Here is a 23735-nt window from a genome sequence, read left to right on the forward strand (position 1 = left end):
ACCAGCCAGATAAAAGAGAAGCTTCTGAAAACCATCTACAGCCTCCAGCTGAAGTCATTTGCCACGCTGCAGTCAGCCAGCCCGCTGCTGCATAGCCAGCGTGGCATGGGCATGGTGACCCAGCACCAGGTCCACCAGCTGGCAGATAAGGCCAAAAGCCTGTGTGGAGATCTGGACAACATCAAGAACCTCCTCTGCTATTGCCAGGATGAGCTGGTCCAGCAGATTCCCAACCCCACCGGCAGCCGCTATGGGGGTGTCAGTGGAATCCATTGCTCCCCGGATGGCTCCATCTACGTGACAGCTGAGAGTGCTCCCTGGGTCCACGTCCTCAGCAACACAGGCCACACACTGCGGTCCCTGCGCTGCCAGCAGACGGGCAAGGGAGGCAGCATTTTCTTGCCAGAAGATGTTACTGTGACTAGGATGGGAATGGTGGCTGTAGCTGACATGGTGAATGAAGCCATCTGGGTCTTCAACCCTCACACCAGCCTCTCCAAGGGGGAATGGATAAAGGTCAGGAAGGGTGGTTCCCCCAGGGGTATTGGAGTAGACTCCGTGGGCAAGATCCTGGTAGCAGACTATGCACAAGGCCAAGTGCACAGCTTTGCTCTGGACCATGCTTTCAGGACACTCAATGTCCGCTCTGTCCCCAACCTGCAGGGACCTCGCTACGTCAGTCCGGTGCCTGGTGGAGGCTTTGTGGTGAGCGAGGAGTGTGGAGACGTCAAGGTCTTCATGAGGAGCCGCAAGCTCCTCTGCTCCCTCAGCAGCAAATACGGACACCAGTTTGGCAACCCTGCTGGGGTCTGCGTGGACACGGATGGCAGCATCCTGGTGGCAGATGAGCAGCGCCGTACAGTCCACTTGTTCCCAGAGCATGGAGCTCCCATCTGCCTGGTGTCCACAGGGCTGCGGAGGCCCGCTGGCATGGCTTGCTCCTCCTCTGGGCACCTCTTTGTGGCAGACACAGTGGAGAATTGTGTCAAAGTCTTTAAGTACTGTGTGAGGTCCCCGTACAGACCCACCAATGCCAGGGCACCATGTGCTGGCCCCAACCAAACATCCAGATGGGGAGGGAGGGTGGTTCCCCTGCAGCCCTGCTGAGCTGTGGGTCTGTAGGTGGGCTGAGAGCTCCACTGCTCCCACAGATTCATGTCATAGAATCATGGAATGGTTTGGGTTGGGAGGGACTGTAAAGACCATCTCATTCCATCCTGTGCCATGGGCAGGGACACCTTCCACTAGTCCATGTTGCTCCAAGCCCCGTCCAACACGGCCTTGGACACTTGCAGGGATGGGACATTGCCCCTGACCTGACTGCCTGATGGTCCCCAGCTTCTCCAGGACTAGACCAGCTCTGGACCCACTGGAGTACCTAAAGGATGACCCATCTACTCAGAATTGGCCTTGCATTGGTGTTTTGGCAAACTTGTTATCATCACACCCTCTATTCCTTGTGTGTTTTCCAAAGCTAATATAAATATTTCTCCTCTCTCCATATGATTTTGGTGTGCCATGGTCCCATCTTCCTGATACCAGAGCACGACTGGAGGGGTAAGGCCATGCTGGAAGTCCATGTTCTATCACAGAATCATGGAATCACACAATGGTTTGGATTGGGTCCTTAAAGATCACCTAGATCTACACCCTGCCACGAGTAGGGACACCTTCCACTAGACCAGGTTGCTCCAAGCCCTGTCCAGCCTGGCATGATGACAACTGGTCCGTACTAATTCATTCCCAGGCTAATTATTAGGGAGGGTTTTGCAATCAGAGAACAGCACACTGGGTCTGCAGCAGACTTCAGGAAAAGGGTAAGATGATGGTAACTCCTTCTGTGCTGCATTCCTGACCTCTACAGGGAAGCAACAACCACTGCATGGAGCAAATTCCATATGGAAACGTGGAACTCCTCACACTGCCCCGCGTCCTGCGGCTGGAGCTGCCTTGTTGTCCTCTGGAGAGGAGGGGTCAGAGCCACGTCCGCTGCCTTTATCGGCAGCGGCCAGGGGAAGGCGGGCAGGGTGTGCCGGCACAGGAACGGGCGTTTTCCTCTCCCCACTCCAGCCCTCCGTGTGGGCATGGCGCTCAACCACTCCCCGGTCTCTGCTGATATCCCAGACCCAAGTCAGGCCTCTCATCCCACATGATCCCTGGAGAGGGTCTTGCTCCCTCCTGGCCCTGGAACAGGCACTGAACACAACAGACACCTCGTGGTGCCCTCCAAGACCCCTCTCCCTGCAGAGTGAGCAGGGAGGGGGGCTGCATGGTCTGCAGGAATGGGGGGATGAGCCTGTCCCATCCCAGGAAGCTGAGCTCCCAGAAAACCAAATCTCCCCCAGCTTATTTCCAATTCTGCGGCATCCAACAACAAAAACAGCATCCCAAACCTTTTCTCTAGCCCACCCCAACTTCTGCACCTCCTCTCCCTTTCCATGTGGGGACCCCCTCATGCTGCCCAGCATCTTCCCAAGCTCGCTGGCCCTGACCCACTGCTGGATCACAGGACAAAGCTCTTGGGCACCTGTTGACACCCATGGGCCTCTGCTGGGCCAGGCATCCACTGAGGCAGTCAGGATGGGGGTCAAGACGGTCCCATCAGGACAGCCGAGCCCCCTGCTAGTGGGACGGGGGACAACAGGGTTCCCTGAGGAAAGGCGAGTCCTCGGACTTTGGGGATGAAGGACAGTGTGGTCTCCCATGGAAAGGTGAGTGCCTGGCCTGTGGGATGAGGGACAGCAGGGTCCTGTGAGGAGAGGTGAGACCTGGACTTTGGGGATGGGGGATCATGGACAGTGGCATCCCATGAGAACAGCTGACAGCCTGGCCTGTGGAATGAGGGACTGCAGGGTCCCGGGAGAACAGCGGAGGCCCTCGACTTTGGGAACAGACGACAACGGGGTCCCGTGAGGACAGGTGAGCCCCTGGCCTGTGGGGATGGAGCCAACAGCGTCCCGTGAGCACAGCCGAGCCCCTGGCCCCGCTCCAGGCCGGGCGGTGGCAGGGGAGGCGGAGGGCACTGCCGCTCCTTATCGCGCGGCTCAGGCGGCCCCGCTGCTCTCGGGGCCCGCGGGAAGGCGCCGGGACGAGCCCGAGGAGCGGCGCTGCCGGGAGCAGGGCCGGCGGGGCTCGACAGACCGGAGCGAGGAGCGGGGAGCGGGGAGCCGAGGCACAGCGGAACGCGGGCGGCGGGTGGCGGCGCCGGCCGGGCCCGTCCCGCTGCACGGCCCGGCCGCAGCGGCGTCTCCGAGCAACCGCGGGCGGAAGCGGCGGAGCGGAGCCGGCGGTAGGAGCGGAGCGGAGCGGGCCGGGCCGGGCCGGGCCGGGCGCGGGGCCTGCGCGGACACCGGGGAGGCCCCGGCGGGCCGGGGGCAGCGCCGGGCCCTTGCGACACTGAGGGGCTGGAGCGGGTCCAGAGAAGGGAGCAGAGCTGGGAAAGGGGCTGGAGCACCAGGAGCGGCTGAGGGAGCTGGGAAAGGGGCTCAGCCTGGAGCAAAGGAGGCTCAGGGGGGACCTTGTGGCTCTGCACAAGTCCCTGACAGGAGGGGGCAGCCGGGGGCGGGGTCGGATTCAGGGAACAAGGGACAAGATAAGAGGAAATGTCTTTAAATTGTGCCAGGAGAGGTTTAGTTTGAACACAGATAGGATAGGTGGGGAAATTTCTTCACGAAAAGCATGGTCAGGCACTGTCACAGGCTGCCCAAGGCAGTGGTGGAATGCCAGCCCTGAAGTGTTCCAAAAGCCCTGTGGATGTGGCACCTGGGGACATGGTTTAGTGGTGATGGTGCTGCTGCTAGGGGAATGACTGGACTCAATGTTCTCCGAGGGCTTTTCCAACCTTTACAGTTCCATGGTTCTATGATTCTTTATATCCTGGCCCTAATCCCCCTTCAAGGACCGTGAGATGCTCAGGTGTGGATTTGCTGTGGGATCAGTCCCCCTTGACACTGTGTGGCCACAGGACAGCCTCTGGGGTGAGACCATGGCCACATCCCACCGTTCACCTTTGCTTTTCTAACAAAAATTCTGGAATTAATCAGTCCTGGGGTCCTGTATTCATTTTTTGGTTGCATTAACACATTTTAGGTGGCGTTTATTTTGTTGGTTTTGGTGACCTTGAGATCATTGCATTGATGCTCTCAGGGAAAGATGGATGTTTTCAGCAGAAATAGGTGGATCTGGAAGATTTTAGGCGTTTGATGAGCAGGCACTGCATGAGCATTGGTGGGATTTTTCTGTTAAAATTAGCAGCAGTGAAACAGTTGACTGTGATGACATTTTATGTTTCAATCAGTCTATTGAAATGAGTGAGGTGGATGCACGACAAGTCATGGATTTGGGAATACGAGACACATTAACATAACAATAGTTGATCAGCTGGTTTTCAACTGTCAAGATATTTTGTACAGCCTGAAAATCGTATCAGAGTCTTCTCTGCCATGTCTCCAGCATCCAAAGGGCAGATCATTTGACCTGAGCTATAGCTACGGTAGTTGGGTGCATGAAACTATGTTAATTTAAAAAGTTGGGGAAGGTGTGAGAGGAAAAACTCGCAAACTAGAGAAGATAAGGGTGAGAAGTGTTTCTGTTCCATGAGAAGTTTTCCCAGAGGATTGTGGCTATCTTTAAAAACAATCTCAGTGAAAAATGTGTGTATGAAGAGTCAGTTGACAGTTCCTCTCTGAAATTTCCAGTGGATGGACAGACCTTTAAGGACAGCTGTGCACAGACACTGAAAGTCCTTCACAGCAATACTTGCAACAACTGTCCCTCCTTCAGTAGGAAAAACATCACAGAGGCTGCCTTTGATGTTTTGGCTTGGACTGAATTTTCCCTTTTACTGCAAAACTGCAAAGTACATCCCAAGGCTTCCCTCTCCTGAGGGATTTTGTTGGCAGTGTGGTGCTGGAAGCCCAGTGTTTGCAGGTGCTGAAAGCACCCAGCACTGGCCCTCACTGCCCCAGAGATCCTCCAGTCCCCAGCAAGATCTGGAGGCCCCAGAGGGACTTCATTTTTCCCTCTCTGACCTCAGGGATAACCTCAGAGACCTGGAGTCTGTGAGGAAGCAGGATCTCAGAAGAATCATGGAATCATGGCATGGTTTGGCATGGAAAGGACCTTACAGACCATCTCATTCCATCCGCTGCCATGGGCAGGGACACCTGCCACTAGCCCAGCTTGCTCCAAGCCCCTTCCAACCTGATCCCGAACACTTCCAGGGGTAGGGAGTCCACAACTCCCCAGTTTACCCCACTGTAACCCCAGAGGTTAATCACTCCCTATAGCTGCTGCTCCATCCCTCCATGCTGTAGGAAATTGCCAGGTGCTGAGCTTTACTGGCTCAGCTCTCCTGTACTAAGGGAGAGGAAAACAAAGCCACCAGGCCCTTCCTGCTGCGCATCCTCCCTCTGTGGTGTAAATACCCTCTGTGTTCCCTTTCCAACTGACTGGGTCCCTCGCAGAGGAGCAGCCTCGGGGGCCTGCGGAGTTTTCACATCCCTAACAAAGCACTGAAGGACAGGAAAGGACAACGGGCGCCGGATGCCGCCTGTTCTGCGCCAGCGCCCTCCTTACTGCAATTATATCCCTGGTAGAAACCTCCACCTTATTTAAAGAGACACTGTCAACTGCCTCAAAGCTCCTTTTTGGAAAAGTCTCCCAAGGCCATTGAGATGTGTTCTTAATGATGGGAGAAAAGCAATGGAGATAAAGAGCACTGATAAAGCAGAGATGCTTCTCCTCTTTTAGACTGTTGAATCTAATGAATTAAAACTATTTCAGTTAATCACTGTAGTCCCTTCTGACAAAATTATCATCTCAGTTTCCAGATGAGGGGAAGAGCTGAGCGATGTGATCAAGATTGCTCAGTGAGTTTGCCACAGAGCAGAGCTCTGGGCTGTGAGGTGATAAAGGAGACTATAGCATGAACCAGTGTTTGATTGTTGGTAGCAGCAGGAAATGCTCCCCAGAGGCACCATGGTGTGCTGTGATGTAGTCCCTTCTCTAGGAAGTGCTCCAGCACGTCCAGTGTGGGATCCAAGATCTAAGGCTGGGTGAATTCCTGATCTTGGCTGGTCTGATGGGCTGTGCTTATCCAGGTACCACCACAAAAAAACCCCTCCAGGACTGGAGAAGGGCTTTACTGGGAAACTCCAGGCTTACCTTCAAAGACTGCAGATTATCAGGAACCTCGTGAATGTGTGTGTGGCTGTTGGCTGTCATTAATACCATTACTCAAGTGGTTGGGCTTAGTGTTTTCAAACATGCTTAGTTCTCCTCTCCAGTGGCTTTGGCCAGCTCACATTTTCTTTGCATTTACTCCCCATCCTCAAGTTTAACTTCTGTGTTTATTGGCAGGTGTATGTCCCTCCAGGGTCACTGTCATGGTACTGAAGGTGTTCTTTCCGTCGTGCTGCTCCTCGGCAGACAGCGGCATTTTGATCGGCCGCTGGATCTCGGAGCAGAACTCTGCTGTCATCCTTGCTGTGGTGCACTTCCCCTTCATTCCTGTCCAGGTGAAGCAGTACCTCGGGGAAGTTCAGCGTGTGACTAAAGTCAGTGTTTCTGTGCTTGGCTCATGGAGCAACAGCAAACAGGAGAAAGAAGATAGTCTGAGTGAGTTCCTGGAAGACCTTGGGACCATATTCTGCCATGAGCCATGGATTCAGATAAGCAAAGAGGGAGACAGCAAATTCTGGAGCTGTTCTACCCTTCAGAAAAACTCTAAGAACCCTCAGGAGGAAGAAATCATCTTGGTGTATTATGACCAGCGCAAAGTCATGCTTTCCCATCTGCACCCCCCTTTGGACACAGCTGGCCAGAGGGCAGAGGATGCCTCAAAGCTCTCGGCCATCTTTGACACGGTGGCCAGGAGCCGGGTCCTGTTCATGACCGACAGGTACGACGAGGGGCCCATCAAGCTGACCCACTGGCAGTCAGATGGGGTGGAGGCCAGTATCATCGTGGAGCTGATGAAGCAGGCCTCCGTGCCTGCCTGCATGCTGCTGACATTCCTGCTCTCACTGCTCTCTGGGATCTGCAGGAGCAGGTAGGTGATGTGACATCACCCAGCTTGTTTCGCCTGGAAATGTAATTCGTGTTTAGGCATTGCTAGACTACTGCTCAACCCAGTGAGAAATGTGATACAAAGTTGTTCTGTTGGAACAGGCTGCTGCAAGAGGTCCTGCTGGAGTCTGGGGAGCTCCACTGAAAACACAATGCCACAGCCTCCCTCAGAGATCTTTGTGGAGCTGGGAGGTTTTCTGAGGAGGCATTCATGTCCTCCCCATTTGCAGCAGGGATAGTTCAGCCCTGCTTCAGTTTCATCACAGCTGAAACAGTGGATTTCTGGCTGTTCTGTGGCTGACAGAATGACATTAGGCTCTCCTTAATGGCTCAATAGCTGAGGACTCCCTCCTCCCTGTTTGCTGTGAGTCCTTCTGCAGCTGTGAAACATCAGCAAATACTGTTTCTAAATCTGTCCTCTCTCCAAGAGACTGTGGTGCTGCAACCTTGGCACTTTATAGAAGTTTAGAGGGATTGCTGGTCAGCCTGAATCCTTGGTGAAATCCTGTTCTCACAACCGTGAGCCTGAATAGGGTGCTCCAAATGTAACACGTGGCAAGTGCTTGGACTGGAAACTAATTCTGAGCAGATTTGAAGGGGAGAAAATTAGAATCATGGAATCATTTACCTTGAAAAAGCCCTCTAAAATCATCAAGTCCAACCATTAACCCAGCACTGCCAAGGCCAGCACAAACCCAGGTTTCCAAGTGCCACATGTTTTTTGAATGCTTGCAGGGATGGTGATTCCACCACTGCCCTGGTCACACTGCCTGGAGAGGTTGTGACAGAGAGGGGGGTGGAGTTCTGGTTCTAAGCTGCAAGGGGACACTAGAATTGATGAAATTTTGATAACAGCTACTACTGTATTCATGGATAGATCGTCTCAAGTACAGCCTAAGGGAATGGAGGTTTTTAACAGGTTTCCAATTGTGTGTTACAGTTGTAAAAGAATTACAGTGAAACTCTTCCCATGCAAACATTTTCTGAGCAGTTGGGTTACACATTTTGGTACACAAAGGGAAAACTGTCCAGTTTTGGACTATTGGAAGAGATTTGGGTTCAGACCCAAACCTAATATCATCAAGGACCCCTGTGTCCTGGGACTGCTCTGTAGATACTGTGTGTTACTGGTTCTTAATGGTGACTAAGTCACAACTTTGTGGTCGGGCAGAAGATCTGGAGTCAGCTTCAAAGGTCATTTTTCTGTCTGTGTGCCACGTCCACCAGATAGGATGATTCTTTTCTGCACAGGCACTTGGTCTCACTTGATCCTGCCTCGTCTGGTGCCAGGACTGAGGCCAGGCTTGGAGTCAGGTTAAGCCCAAGCCTTGCAGACATCCAGGAGGCTGCAGTCTAAGCCTAGGGTGGGAGCTCAAGCTCAGCTGGCAGGTTGGGCCCAGATAGCTGCTACCCAGCTTCTCAGGAATTCTGACTTCATCTTTTCCTAGGGCCAGGATGGATGTTTTGAGGTAGAGCAGCAGCCAGCTGTACCTGCCAGCAGGCAGAATGCAAGACTTGCTGTGCATAAACCTACGCTGAGCCTGTCCGTAGCCTTGGGAGGCAGAGCTTTCTCTCTCCTTTGTTTTATTCACCCACAGTATCAGCTTTGTATTTACTTACCTTACTCGTGTTTTAAAACATCAGTCTTGGAGAGCAGAGGTTAGTACCTGGCTTTATAACAAGTCTCCTGCTTGACCTTGTAAGTCATTCAGAGGAATTTGGTTCCATTTTGCACGTGATGTGTGGTACAACCCCCTTCATGCCAACATACTCGAGGCAGGGAGGGTTCAAGATGTCATGTGCAGGTGTCCTTCCAGTCCCCTCCTCCCCATGCTGGGACAGAACATCCCACAAAATAAGATTTACTGAGTTCTTTCTCCTTCAGGTCACAGGACCTCTTTCTTTCCCTGTTTTTTTGTGATGTTAAGGGATAGTCAGCTTTGAAAGGCCAAAGAAAGAGATCAGCAACGTCCTCTCAGGCTGCAGAGGCTTGGGGATTTTTGGAAATGCCCCTGTTGTGTATTTGCACAGGAGAAGCAGGGCAGCAGTGTTGGAAATCTCAGGGAGAGAGTTGTTGCCATCCCTCCAAGCTCAGCCAGCGCTCCCAAGTCCTGCACATCCTGAATTAAGGCATTTCTTCAGCACCACCGTGTACTAAGGGGTTGCCATTGCAATTCTGCCTCAAAGGGACTTGAGGGCAGCATTCCATTATCCCTGAAGGTCTCTGCTCTTGGGGACATTAGGGTGTTTTAGTCTTGAGGCAATAAATTCTGTGTGCTTCTTTTAAAAGGAGTCTGTTTATAAGCACCTCCAATTCCTCATCCAAAGGGAGGCACTGTTCCTGCAGTTTCTAGCAAGGAGCAAGAAAACACTCAGGAGTTCTGGTTAATGGAGCTTAATATTTGCATGTAATCCAGATTCGGAAAGATTGATTTTCATCTGATGGCTGAAAAATCCCCTCTCACTCTTGGGGAAAAAACTGAATTGGAAAATCAAGACTTACTCATGGAGGCTATGTTAATTTAGTGCTAAAATTCCATATATTTGGAAATACCCCAAAGATCTCCTGCTGCTTAAATAATGCAATGACACAACATCACTGGATTTTGTTGGGTTTTTTTATCTGGTTGGTTTTCCATTGAAGTTCTGAAAATTGTTCTATAAACTGTGTGGTAAACAAGTGGGAGTATTTCTGTCAATGCACAGTCAATGTGCAAAGGGGTAGGAGACAACGCACAGAATATTTTTTGCTTTCTTCCTCAGTCCTCCCAGAGAGGAGAGTTCCCATAGCACATCTTGCAGCTGCTCTATTGAGCTTTTTGCAGTATGTTTGTATTTTTATTTCAATAAGTATGTGTATGTATTTCCTTTCCAAAGAAAGTATGCGAGTGGAATGGAGGTTGTGCTTGTGGTGGTGAGTGAAAAGAGAGTCAGTTGTAGCACAGACAAGGACACCCTTCTGATGTGTTTTTGGGCCCGTGGTGTCCAGCTGAGGAGCTGAACCATTGCAGGCTGCAGTGGGTGCACAGTGTTGTGGTGCTCTGGGGATGAGACTGCTTTGGGAATCGTTCCCACTTGTGCAAGACATTCCCCAGGCAGACAACAGCAGCCTGTCCTTTCCCTTGGCCAGGGGTGTCAGATTGGGGGTGACCCAGAGGTGTCAGATTGGGGGTGACCCAGAGGTGTCAGATTGGGGGTGACCCAGGGGCTGGCTGCCTCCAGCTTGAGGAGCAGCCGTGGATGGTGAGAGACACTCGCTGCTGAGAGAGGGTGTGACTGTCACCCAGTGAGTGTGTAGTCTAGCACAGGGCCCCAGAGCTGCTGCTCTCTGCCTGAGCTGACAGGGTCTGGCAGCTGGTGTTTGACCCATAATTCTTCACCTTCAGCCATCTGTACATAATCCCACAGGTAGAGCGTTTCTCCTTCCCCTCCTTTGCATTTCAAGTGCAATTCTCTGCTCTAGTCAAGTTTTGCCACACCAGAGTTTGTAACCACTGGGCTGGGGTATAATTGGAAGGGAAAACTCGTCTGCTCTTGTGTCTGGGTGAATCTGTGAGCCCGGGTGTGTGTGATCAGTGGCCAGAGCAGTCACCCCCCTCTCCCTCCCCTGCACGGTGCTCTTTTCTCTACCGCCTCAGCTCCCTCCTCCTGACAAGTCAGCTGAGGAACAGTGCATTCATTTGTCTCCAAGGTGGGAGGCTGTAGCGAAGAGCTGAGTAACTTGGAGACCTCAAATTAAGAATGATTCACAGTACACTGCGTGTGTTTCAAACCCAATGTGTCTGAAATTTGAATGGGGAGGGAGGGGGAAGGGGGGACTTCAACACTCTGGTCCTTAAGCTGACAAACTGTGCACGAAGCAGGGTGCACAGAAGGATGTGGGGAGGAAGGGGACAGCAGCCCCAGGGAACTGAGCAGGGTTTGGAGGACCTGTGCCCTTGTGGTTGGTGTGAATTGTATAAATGGCAGTGGGCACCCCAGTGTGCCCATCCAGTGTCCTGTGTCCTGGAGGCATCCACTGCTGGGCACGGGCTGGCATGCTCCGGGTGAAATCCATGGAAGGCACGCACAGTTTGCAGGGACATCCATCTCCAGGCCATGCTCAGTAATGATCCAAGCAGCTGGGCAATTGCCAAAGTGAAGCAGAATACAAGGAATGATGGTAGTGTGTGAAATGAATGTAACCTGAAAGACCGTGCCAAAGCAGCACAGGAGAGTAGGTGAAGTGACTAAAAATGACTGTGGATTCCTGGGCCTGTAATAAAAAACAGTGAAACACTGTGAAAATAGTGCAACAGCTGCACTGGCTACAGTGCAGTGTACAGGAGAGAAGTGATCCAAATTATGTCCCCATCAGAATTTATCCCCCAAACCAAAGCTGGTGCCATGTGTTGCTGTGGTTTCCGTGACCAGCCTGCACCCAGTGCTGTGTCATTTCAGCCTGCACAAACCACCAACAGTCCTTGCTTTATAGGTTGTGTGGTAATAAAAGTAACTCCCCAAAATAATTGATCATCATTTAGTACTTTTCTTCTGAGTCATAAGAAAAGAACCGTGTGACTGTTTCCTCCCCTACAAGCCTAATGTGGATGTTAACTTTGAAACCTAATTTAATGCTAAATGTTATGTTATCTACATAATGCTGGTCACTGCAAGGCAGTGGAGAGAAGGTAGAAGTGAAGACCCTGGAAAAGGAATTTGGAAGTAATAAAGGAAAAAAAAAGAAGAGAAGGATCAAGTGGAAGAAAAAAGAAAAGAGGGGGGGAAAAGGAACATAAACTGCATGGAGGGCACAGCTGTTTTTTGTACCAGGGTCACACCACACAGAGACTTGTGATCACCTCTGCTCTTGGGCCAGGCTGGGAGAGCTGGGGGTGTTCACCTGGAGAGGAGAAGGCTCCAGGGACACCTCAGAGCCCCTTGCAGGGCCTAAAGGGGCTCCAGGAGAGCTGCAGAGGGACTGGGGAGAAGGGATGGAGGGACAGGACACAGGGAATGGCTTCCCAGTGCCAGAGGGCAGGGCTGGATGGGATATTGGGAAGGAATTGTTCCCTGGGAGGGTGGGCAGGCCCTGGCACAGGGTGCCCAGAGCAGCTGTGACTGCCCCTGGATCCCTGGCAGTGTCCAAGGCCAGGCTGGACATTGGGGCTTGGAGCAGCCTGGGCCAGTGGAAGGTGTCCCTGCCCATGGCAGGGGTGGAATGGGATGAGCTTTAAGGTTCCTTCCAACCCAAACCATTCCATGATCTGTGATGAGTAACACTGGGCTTTGTGCAGCGTTACACTGTGTTGTGTTGTTGCACTGAACACACAACTTGACTCTGCCTTTCTCGAGACTGGAGCATTGTGCCAGCCTAGTGATGTATCCAAAAACCGAGGCTGGAATCAGGATTGCCTTGTGGCTTCCTTGGAAGCGTGAGACACGTGGTTTGACAGAGTGCAAATGAGAGCTTGGCTTGTCTGCGTGTCTTGGTCTGGCAAGGCTGCCTTAATTCTGTTAACCTTTCAGAGAGTCATTAACATCTAATCACCAGCTCTGGTTGCACAACCTTAACTTTACACTGACTGTTTTGCATGGATTTTGGATGCTGGCCTGCCTGCTGCATGGCAAAGGCAAGAGGAGACATTCCCATGTGTTTCTGCAGGGTGCTGAAGTTTTGGCCTTTGTCTTTCTTGTGGAGCAAACTCTCAACTTGTGAGCAGCTGGGACATCGTCTGCAGCACCTCCAGGTCATCAGCAGCACCAAGAAGGCTCAAAACCAAAATCAGCTGATGAGGTATGGAGTACATGTAAAGTTAGGTGTGTCTTGGCTCTATTCCTGTCTCCTGTGGGGAACCCAAACTGTGGATCCCATGCCTGGACAGCACTAGGTCCTCACTGCACCCTATCATGTTGCTCTACTCCCTGCTAGTTTGCACATCTTTACTCTGCACTATATTTGTATGCATATATATTTGTATCTTTATATGTTAATTATGCTTTTTGCCAGATATCTGCCTTTATCCCTAGCCTGGGAAAGGCAGCTGGGATATTGCACCCCAAAAACTTGTACTGCACCCATGTGTGTGTGCTTTGCTGTCACTACTCCCACAGGCTCATTGCTTTCACATGTGCTGCTGTCAACCACTGCCATCCATCAGTGTTCAGTGGCACTTTCCATAAGAGCAGAAAGGTTTAAATGCTCCCCTCTTTCACCCACTCTTTTGGGGGAGCTTTTTGTGCAGAAACTGCAGACCAGAGACTCCACTTACACTGTTAGAACAGTAACAAAGTGTAAGAGAAAAAGCAAACATGCAGCACAGTGAGAGCAACAGAGCAGAGATCTGAGACAGATATTGGATGCCCTATGGCTCTTCCACCGCCAGTCTTGTTCTGTGTGGTTCTCTGATCCTGCAGTAATAGACTCCCAGGGAACACTTAAAATAGATTAGCAGATTTGAAGGCCAAAAGTAACTGTGATTGTTTAATCTGATTTCCCGAATAACTCGTGTCATGGAATTCCATTCAGAAACTCAAGCAAGGAAGGGGGAGCTCAGCAGCCCTTCTGTGTTTGTGTATGACCCCAAAACCACTGTTTATGGCCTTGCCTCAGAAAGCCATCTGATCTCAGTGTGGGTGCACCAAGTGCTGGTGCCCTCAGGACTGGTAATTGGTAAATCCCCCTGAGTGGGTATGTACCTTTCTGTCTAACATTCCTCTTTGTGGCTTCAATCCCCTCTTTGCTCCCTGCTAAGAAAGGTTTTGTGGTGTGGCGGGTTCTGAGCAGCTCCATGTTTAGAATCATGGAATCACAGAATATCCTGAGCTGGAAGGGACCCACAGGGATCATCCAGTCCAGCTCCCGCCCTGCACAGACACCCCAACAACCCCACCCTGGGCATCCCTGGCAGCGCTGTCCAAACGCTCCTGGAGCTCTGGCAGCCTCGGGGCCGTGCCCATTCCCTGGGGAGCCTGGGCAGTGCCCAGCACCCTCTGGGGGAAGAGTCTTTTCCTAATATCCAACCTGACCCTCCCCTGGCCCAGCTCCAGCCATTCCCTGGGTCCTGTCCCTGTCACAGATTGGAGCAGCTCCTCAGGAGGAAGCTGTAAACAGCTGTGAGGTCTCCCCTCAGTCTTCCCCTCTCCAGGCTGAACAAACCTGTCCTGTGCTTGGCCACAGAATGAGCAGCACACCAGTGGATGTGAAAAGATTCTGCAATTGTTCCTCTTCAGTGAGTTGTCCTGGTGTCCCTGGGACATTAAAGGTGCTACGTAAGCAAAGCCAACAACTGTCACTGAAACATTAAGCACTGTCCTTCCTTTTTCTCTCGCTCTGTTTCTCTCTACCCTGCCCGCAGGAAAGCCAACATCCTTGTCTCTCTGCTGATTGATGTGGCCCTGGGGATACTGCTGATGTCGTGGCTGTACAGGAAGAACCGAATTGGTCACCTTGCTGACACTCTCATCCCTGTGGCTGATGTAAGTGGCCAAATCTGATCCCCTTTCACCTGCTCTGGGCACTGCCCAGCTCTCGATGCCTGGGGTGGTTGTAAGGAGGCAATGCCTCACACACAAGGGTTTCAGAGAGACCTGTCTGAAGTCTTGCAAATTAGGTCTTCTCAAGAACAGTGAAATCTTCAAATCAAGCCTGTTGGGGCTGCTCAAAAGAAACTCAGCTCTGCTTTGCATGTGCTGTGAATAGTAATTAGATGTTTATGGGAGGGCTCCTCCAGCTCCTAAAGGAACAATTACGGCTTGGACAGAGCTCTGCAGCTGCAGGTTGGGTGGTTATGGAGGCACAGTGCTTTTATTTTTTTCCAGAGTCAACAGAAAGTGTCCTCAGGTTGTTGCTATATGAATTGTGGTGAAAAAAAGCCATAACCTGGGTTGAATCTGATAAACTGCTGGAAAGTCAAACATGATAAGCAGTGCAGCTGTGCTTGTAAAGGAGTTTCGTGGGGAAGTCCAAAGGCTTTGCTGGTCAGGGTACAAACACCTGAAATCCTGCCTAAGAGCTCTGGGGTATGGATGCTAAACTAGGAAAACTTGCTGTGTCTTGTGATTTTCTTAAACATAACTCCTCTTGCCCACTGAGATCCCTCAACATCAGCAGAAATTCACGGATAGCAAGTATGACTCACACTGTCCTGCTCTTCTGGTGGTTCATTTTAGGTGCAGAGCTCCAGTATATCTGTTTAGTGGCAGTAAGGAACATATAATGTACTTCAGAGGCTGGAGACCAGACCACTAATCTGAGGTCAGCTCTGTTTTAAGAGCTTCTGTGTCTTGGTAATACATGTGCAACCAGTTTTGAGCCCTGCCATGCAGCTGCACAGCCTAATCCTTTCTCTGCCCAGTTTGCTTTCATTTCTGAATGGGTCTTTCCATTGGTTTCTTTCTAGCAGCTGGAGAATGTCTTCTCTCTGCTCTTTCTCCAACTTCTTGGCTGGGAAGAATTTAAATCTGATCAGAGAATTCCAGCAGCAGTTTATTTTTCCTATTTATGCCACATTTCCTGGGAAGAGCTCACATTTCCCTTGACAATGATCTTCTTGGTCCATGTCTAACTCCTTAATGATTACAAGGTCTCTGATCATTCTTGTACATGCTGGGCTTTCAGAAAGCAGGTATGGTGTGTCCAGCATAGCTGTGGATCAGGATTATTGCTGGTTTTCTTATTGTTCCTAGTCAAACTTTTAAGGACAGCATGTTCTAAGGATTGCTGCAGACACTACTCAGCAGCAGTGGTGGGTAGGAAGAACCACATTTGTTGCAGGACACTTGCTCTTGGTTTTGAGCTCTACACTGCAAATATTCCTCTAAGCCTTATTCCTACATCTTTTCCCTTACAGATATTTCAGCTGGAGAAGTCTGAGTTCTTTAGAGCTTTCCCTTTGGGATTACTGCAAGTGCCCAGCTCTCAGAAATCTGATTTCTTAACAAGTCTGCAGGGAAGTGGCTTTGGCTGCATTCCTGGTTGCACAGGTGGCTCTGGGAGGGATTCCATCTGCCCAGTGTCTTTGGCAGATGGACGCTCTCCGTGCTCAAGGTGTGTCCAACCCCAGCACCTGTCCTGGCCAGGCTTGCTTGTGAGGGTTGCTTGTTTGTTCCTCTTTCAGTAATTTAGCTCATCTGTCACTCAGCTTTTGCCTCATAGTGTCAGCTGTCTTCAGCAAGTCTCCTCCAAGTGTGGACTGGTACCTGGCTATCACCAGGAGCTGTTTGTTTTCTTTCCTGGAAGTGCTGACTCCTCCATGTCTGGGGGGGCTGATAGCCAGTCAGTGCCTTTCTTCCTTTTTTTTCCAGGCTTATCAGTTCAGGCCACTCACAACTCTTCTTTTTTCCAGCCTTACTTTCTTCTTTCAGTCATATGAGATTGTGGACATAAAATCATTTGGAGTCCTTTTACTGCCTTTGCTGGGCATTGATTTATATTCATTATGTGCAGGCCTTAAAAAAGGCAGATCTGAGTGATCCCAAAATATACCAATGACTTCAGCATGTGGTGTGCAAGCCAGCACCACTTCTTTTCCAGTATGACAGCAAAATCTCCCCTCAGCCATTCAGCAGTAGGTTTCCTCTCTGCTGCTGAGTGTCCATCTGGTCTGCATTATTCTCGTCACTGGGCTTTCTCAAGTGCTTGTGTGTTGCCAAGTTCAGTAACTCAGCATTCCCTGTGTGCAGAGAGCTCCTGTTCCTTCCCTAACACTCTTCTGCTTTGAGCTGTGCCCAGATCTGCTGATAGCATTGACCCTACACCTCTGTGTCTGTTGGTAAATAAAACATTGGATATCTCATTTCTCCCAGAGGGTGCTGGGCACTGCCCAGGCTCCCAGGGAATGGGCATGGCCCTGAGGCTGCCAGAGCTCCAGGAGCATTTGGAGAATGCTCTCAGGGTTGCCCAGGGTGGGATTGTTGGGGTGTCTGTGCAAGGACTTTGATGATCCTGATGGGTCTCTTCCAGCTCGGGATATTCCGTGTTACTATTATAGTAAGATTGTTACATATAATAAAGCCATATACATAACCTCACTTTAACCTTATTGATTTTAATATTGACAGGCTAACCTTATATAACACATAACCTTATTGGTTTGATTGATTGATTTTAACATTGACAAAATCCCAGCTGTGTGGGGCCTGGATACAGTGCTCGGGTTTTTTCCACCCAACATCTCTCTGGAAGGAAGCAGTGCAGGTGGGTTATTTTGACTCTCAGCACTGCCAGGGTCACAAGCTCAGCCTGCTGCCAAGCTGTGTTCCCTGGCCATCCCTTGTCATCCCCTGATAAAATGGACCTCAAATCAGCATGTGGCTGGCAATTGTTGATGCTGCACAAGACATCACTGAGTGCAGCTCCCACTTTCCCAGCGTGCTGTGCTGGCTGTAATAACAAGTTGCTTTTGTCACTCAGTGAGGCAGATGTGATTCAGAGACACCCAGGGAGTAACTGGCAAGGAGCTGTTAGGAAGGACTGATTTTTGAAGCAGGCTTTCAAATCCAAAAATGGAAAACTTGAATAATCTTCCCTCTGTAGGTTCCCTCACAACTCCTACCTTCCTCCTTCCTCCTGATCCCACCAGGCTTCCCAATGGTTCTCCTTGCTTTTGCCTTCCACGAGACAGCCTTCTTCCAGAAATACCTGACTCAAAGCACTGCACTGGTTTTAAACAGAACTGCTTATAAACTATCTCCTCTTTTTTTCCCTTCATCTCTTTTATCCTTGCTGATGTCTCTTTTCCCTAAGTTGTAATCTGTTTGAAACAGTTACATATTTATCATAGATTGTGCCTGCAAAAGCACTGCTGGGGCTTGGAGATAATTGGATGTATGTTCCTACTCAGTCCTGTTCCACTGATCCATAAACAAAGCAAGCAGAGAGAACACTTCCTGGAAAATATTTTTAGATGTTAATTCGTAAAATTGTGTATCTTAGAGCTCCAACCACCTGCAGCAGACACAGGGCAGGTGTGTCTGACAGGGAGAGCTTTGGCTCTGCGTGCTCTGACTTGCACCAGATAGACCCTTAAAGCTGGAAAAGACCTTTAGGATCACTGAGTCCACCCATCAGCCCAGCACCACCGTGTTCACCACCAACCCCTGTGCTCAAGTGCCCCCAGGAATGATGACCCCAGCACTGCCATGGGCAGCTGTGCCAGGACCTGACCACCCTTTCAGTGAAGAAATTTTCCCAATATCCAACCTAAACCTCCCCTGGCACAACTTGAGGCCATTTCCCCTCGTCCTGTCCCTGTTCCCTGGGAGCAGAGCCCGAAGGTCCCCCCTGAGCCTCCTTTGCTCCAGGCTGAGCCCTTTTCCCAGCTCCCCCAGCTGCTCCTGGGGCTCCAGCCCCTTCCCCAGCTCCACTCCCTTCCCTGGAACATCACAGTGCCCTGTGTGTCCTTCTCCATCCGTGTCACATCAGCATTAGTCCTCTGCACATGGAAAGTAGGAAGAAGAGCATGACAGTAAAGAGAATATTTCCACAGTGAGCTCATCTAACCCTCGTTAGCTCCAGTCTCTCTTCAGTTTGGTCATGTCCCAGCACCCTGTTATGAAACACTTCCAAACCTCTGTATCTGATTTATTAATATGCCCACATTCAGTATTCATGACTGCAGGAGGAGAATTGGACTCCCAGACACCTTTCCTGATTCTGCTTGCTATTGATCAGTCCTAAAATATCTGTCTGGAAAACAGCCTGCAAGGTTATGCCTCAGGACTCTGTTTTGAGATGCCTTGCCCAGCTGAATGACAGCAAGGTAGGGCACCTTCCCAGGGCTACATGCCCCTGCCAGGGTTCAGCAGCACCTCTGGGACTGGCAGCCTCCAGAAATACTCACTGCTAAAATCCAGCCTTGCCGAAGGACTGCTTTCAAGCATTTAAATATTTCATTAAAATCCCCAAATGCTTTTTCTAAGTTACCAATCCAACACTTTAAATATTAAAACCAGTCTATTTATAAAGCAGCAAATGCTTCTTAGCCACGGAGGTGAGCTCCATGGGATCCAATCAGCCCTGACTTGCAGTGAGACAGAGGGAAAAGGAAGGAAATAGAAAGACAAGCCTTTTGGAGAAGTTGAAAATGGAGCCATTAATTTTGCCACTGCACTAAAAGTAAATGTTTACAAATGCATTTTGCCAGGATCTGTTGGTTAATAAAGAAAATGGAATCATTCCCTGGAAATAATTTTTCCTTAGGGAAATTATACATGTGAGTGATAAGGAAAGTAGGCTGCAGTGCATCAGCTTTAGGGAGTGTGGCTTGGTGGTTCTACACATGGTCAGTTTTCAGTGCCCTTCACTTGCATAGGCTTTAAGTGGGATTTTTGAAGACAGGGCTTTTCCTCACAATCTCTGTCCATGTGGGACAGTGTAAGAGGTCACTTCTTCCAGGTGTTTTCCCACCTGTTTGCTGAAGGTTATCACTCTCAGCTCCCTCAGTTCAGAGCTTGGTAACTGGAGCTCAGCAATGGTTTCAGCTCAGGGAAGTAGGGCAGGTGTGAAGTTCTGAGGAGAAAAATCACCCAACTGCAAGGGGAGTGTGGAGTAGTGGAGTGGAGAGAGAAAATCAATAAATAACACCAGCCTGGGCTGAAATCACCAGAAAATGTGAATCACAGCCCTCAGTGAAGGGTCTGGAGCACACATTTGAGGTAGGGAGGAACAAGCCCAGAGCTGGTGTTTGGTTTTTTCTGCAGCAGTGAAGTGACAGCACACGGGGCAGGCAGGAACAGCACGAATCCTGAAACTCAGCACCAGAGTCCTGGGGGAGCTGCAGCTCCAATCCTGGGGTCAGCCAGGAGGGACACTGGGGGGCTGGAGCGTGAGCAGGGAAGGAAAGGGAGCTGGGGAAGGGGCTGGAGCATCAGGAGTGGCTGAGGGAGCTGGGAAAGGGGCTCAGCCTGGAGCAAAGGAGGCTCAGGAGGGACCTCCTCACTCTCCTCAACTCCCTGACAGGAGGGGGCAGCTGGGTAACAAGTGACAGGACAAGAGAAAACAGCCTCAAGTTGCAGCAGGGGAGGTTTCAGTTGGATATTGGGAAAATTCCTTTATGAAGAGGGTGGGCAAGCATTGGAACAGGTTGCCCAGGACAGTGGTGGGGTCACCATCCCTGGAAGTGTTCAAAAAGCCGTGTGGATGTGGCACTCGGGGATGTAGCTTAGTGGTGCACCTGGCAGTATGGGGTTCATAGGACTTGGTGATGTTGGAGGTCTTTTCCAACCATAATCATTTTCTGACTCAGTGATGTGGGGAGGAGCTCCATTAGTGTTTTTCCTCAGTGATTCAAGGCTGCTCCGTTGCTGGGATGCCATGAGTACCTGTCCATGAAGCCTGCAGAGAGTGATAGGCAAGATCAGTGCTATTGCCTAGTACACCACAAAGGATCAAGAAAGTTTGTGCATGAAATACATTTATGTGATTGTGTTTTCTACCCTGCTCTAAACACAGATTGTTTATAAAAATTCACTCTTTTTTGCCCAGTAGTGCACTGCCATCTTCCCCCCTTTTAAAATCCTGACAGCCTTCCCCAACTCATCTCTGACTTTTCACCAGATTGTCCCCAGAAGTGGATTTGTGCACCAGCATTTGCCATCTATTTCCAGAACCCTCATTACCCCAATAAATCCCACTGTGCAAGCCTTCCAGAGGTGACACAGCTCCATGTTCCCAGCACAGAGACCACTGAAGCAGTTCAGGTTCCTCTCAGCTGTTGTGTTTGATTCAGTAAGGACTTTAATAAAATTGCATTTCTGATTTAAGTAGTCATCTGTAAAGCAGGTGTTTGGATTTTTTCCCATTGCTTTGAAGGTTGTGGTGGAATACTTGAGGGGGCAGCAATTGCAGTGCACTGGCCCTGTTCAGTGTGGTTGCAGTCTTTTCTCTCCATGGCCTTGCTTCCTTGTGTTTGCAGCACGTGGCTGAAGAGCTGCAGGACCTGCTCCAGTGGCTGATGGGAGCACCAGCTGGACTGAAAATGAACCGAGCCTTGGATCAAGTTTTGGGCCGCTTCTTCCTTTACCACATCCATCTTTGGATCAGTAAGTGAAATTGTTTAACTTTCCAGCCTCCCTTTTCATCTTTTCCCTCTGAGTGTTTAATGTTTGCCTAGAGGTGAGTAATGAATCAAAATGCACTTCTGCAAGTACAGACTTGTCTGGGAGTCTTCCTGCTGTGGGAACTGAAGCCAAAGTTGGATTCCCACACAAGGAATTCATGCATATTAAAGTGCTGGTGTAATGCTCTGCAAGAAGTGCAGATCCTGCTGGGGCTGTTACTTGCTGTCACTGGTGGTGAGTGTCCAAGGGAAGGCACTGCTGTGAGGTCTTTTGTAGGGTTTCGTGGTCTTTGCCATGTGAGAGGCAGCTCTTGGGATAGGGATGAGAAATGTGCAGGGATGCAAATGCCAGCCCTGTCCTATCACCAACTTCAGCTTAGTGCAATTTTATTGTTTCAGGTCCTTCCTTGAAATAACACACCCCTGTTATCCTTGGTGGAGGAGTACAGGCATGATGGACATGAACTCCATAGTTATTATACTGACTTACTTTGTTCACCAGTCAAGTATGGTCTTGTTTCTGTGACTTTGCCCCACTTTGGTGATGAAAGAGACTGTTTGTCCACACTGCTTTATTTTACAAAAGCCGTATGAGGTGGCTTTTGTGGGAAGAGCAGAAAAACAGGAATGGTTGTGGTAAAGGTTGATGTGAACAGTTAAAAAGGTACTTAAGAACCTGGACACAAATGTAGAAAATCAAATGTTACATCCCTGGAAGTGTCCAAGGCCAGATTGGATAGGACTGGAAACAACCTGGTTTGGTGGAAGGTGTTCCTGCCCATGGCAGGGGGGTGGCACTAAATGGTCTTTAAGGTCCCTTGCAACCCAAACCATGCCATGCTAATTCCATGAAATCCCATGTGGAGAAAGGTGACTGCTGTGTTCAAGCTAAGCACACTCCTCCCCATCCTCCCAGTGCTGCCCCACCTTGAGCCAGAAACTTTGGCAGAAAGAGAGTTTTTGTTGGCCCTCCTAATGAGAAGATGACATCTAAAGGAGTTTTCCAGCTTCACTTCCATGTTTTCATGGCTCTGATTTCTGGAGCAGTGTTCTAGGGCGAGGGGAATCAGCCTTTTGAGAGGGTCAGGTGGGAGATAACCCAGTCAAACACTGACCCTCTGCCATGTCCACCAGGCTACATCCACCTGCTGTCCCCCTTCATTGAGATGATCCTGTGGTACGTGGGGCTGTCGGCTTGTCTGGGCCTGACCGTGGCTCTCTGCATCCTCTCTGACATCATCGCACTCCTGACCTTCCACATCTACTGCTTCTATGTCTACGGAGCCAGGTGAGTCCCCCTCCCTCTCTGGGGTTTGCTTGGAAACACCTCAGGCCATGGTGAAGCATTCAGTCCTGGTGTAGTTCTCCTGAATTCAGTTTAACCCACAATTAATTTCTTGCAGTCTTTTAAGCCTGTAGAAATGATGGCCGCAGCAGTACAAGCAACCTACCTTTCATTTCTCCTGCATTTGGATATTTATCTGTCATGGTAGAGACCTGGAAAGATAAAACTGCATGGCAGGCAGAGGACAAGAAAGCAGCAAGCAGCTCACCCCATCCCTTTGATTCAGCCTTGGAGTTCTCTCAGTTGCATCCTGCTGGAGATATGGAGGGGAACTGGAAAAGAGGAGGAGAGGGGAACCCCTGTAGTTTTGGAGAAGCCCCAAAATCCCAGTCTCTGCCCTGCTTCAGAGGTCCTTGCCTGCACTGTGGAGCACAGATGGCAGGTTTGGGGTCACAGGGGGTCTGTGACACTCTCCTGGTGTTATTGTCTGGAGGGTCCCGTGGCCTGAGAGCTGGGCAAAGGCTCTGAATGAGTAGGGAGAGTGCAGGGGGCTTTGTTGGGGTTCCTGTGCAAGAGGTGCCCATCACTGTGCTCTGCTCCTGCTCTCCTCTAACTTGTGCTGCACCAAGGAGTCCCACAGGCCACAGGATGTGTTTGGCAGGGAGGTGGGATACAAGAGATAAAGGACCTTTTGCCTTATAAGTTACAGAATGGCCATTATCCCTCCTCAGGCTTTACTTTACAAACAACACAAGAAATAGTAAATCTTTAGATCTGGGTAGTTTAGGGAATGGTTGGAAATACTGAGATCCGATTTATGAGCCAGATCTGTTGTGAGCATAGGTCTTACACACAGCATCAGTAATGTCAGGAGTGGGAGGTCTCTTCTCAACACCTCTAATTACTGGAATTTCTGTGTTGGTCTGTGAGGAGTGGCCTTGCTCATCCTAGTTGTGCAGAGTGGTAGTAGGAAGTAGGAAAAGCATTTTCTCAGCTGATTGCTCTTCCCTGGAGCTGCAGGGAGCCAGCCCACCTGTCTCGTGTTTGTCAGAAGTATAGAGAGCTGTGCGCTGTTACCGTGGAGAGCCAGGAAGAGTCAGCAGCCACCGCAGCCACCACAGCCCCTTGAATTCCTGCGGCTGGCAGGAGGAAGAATTTGCTGGTTCAGGTGCTGGTGAAGCCTGAGATCCCCTTCTGGGGCAAACAGCAGAGTGAAACGAGGGCAGGCGTGTGTGTGCAGGCAGCAGGGCAGGTGGGGCAGGTGCCACTGCAGCAACACTCACTTGGGTGTCATGTCGGGGTGCAGGGAGAGCGTGGCCTTAGTCAGAGCCATGGGCAGGTGT

General features: G+C 50.4%; 1 protein-coding gene across 1 annotated transcript in view; it reads left to right on the forward strand.

Moving 5' to 3' along the window:
* Window positions 1-3225: 3225 nt before the first annotated feature.
* Window positions 3226-23735, forward strand: part of PIGQ (phosphatidylinositol glycan anchor biosynthesis class Q) — a 34563-nt gene continuing 14053 nt past the window's right edge. Inside the window, exons 1-6 of the mRNA XM_082291804.1 lie at window positions 3226-3289; window positions 6361-7051; window positions 12713-12844; window positions 14406-14526; window positions 20964-21090; window positions 22242-22395. Of these exons, the coding sequence (XP_082147930.1) occupies window positions 6387-7051; window positions 12713-12844; window positions 14406-14526; window positions 20964-21090; window positions 22242-22395 (1199 nt within the window). The 5' untranslated portion in view covers window positions 3226-3289; window positions 6361-6386. The remainder of the gene's footprint in view (window positions 3290-6360; window positions 7052-12712; window positions 12845-14405; window positions 14527-20963; window positions 21091-22241; window positions 22396-23735) is intronic.

Source organism: Coloeus monedula (assembly GCF_965178545.1).
Source record: "Coloeus monedula genome assembly, chromosome: 16".
Classification (NCBI taxonomy): domain Eukaryota; kingdom Metazoa; phylum Chordata; class Aves; order Passeriformes; family Corvidae; genus Coloeus; species Coloeus monedula.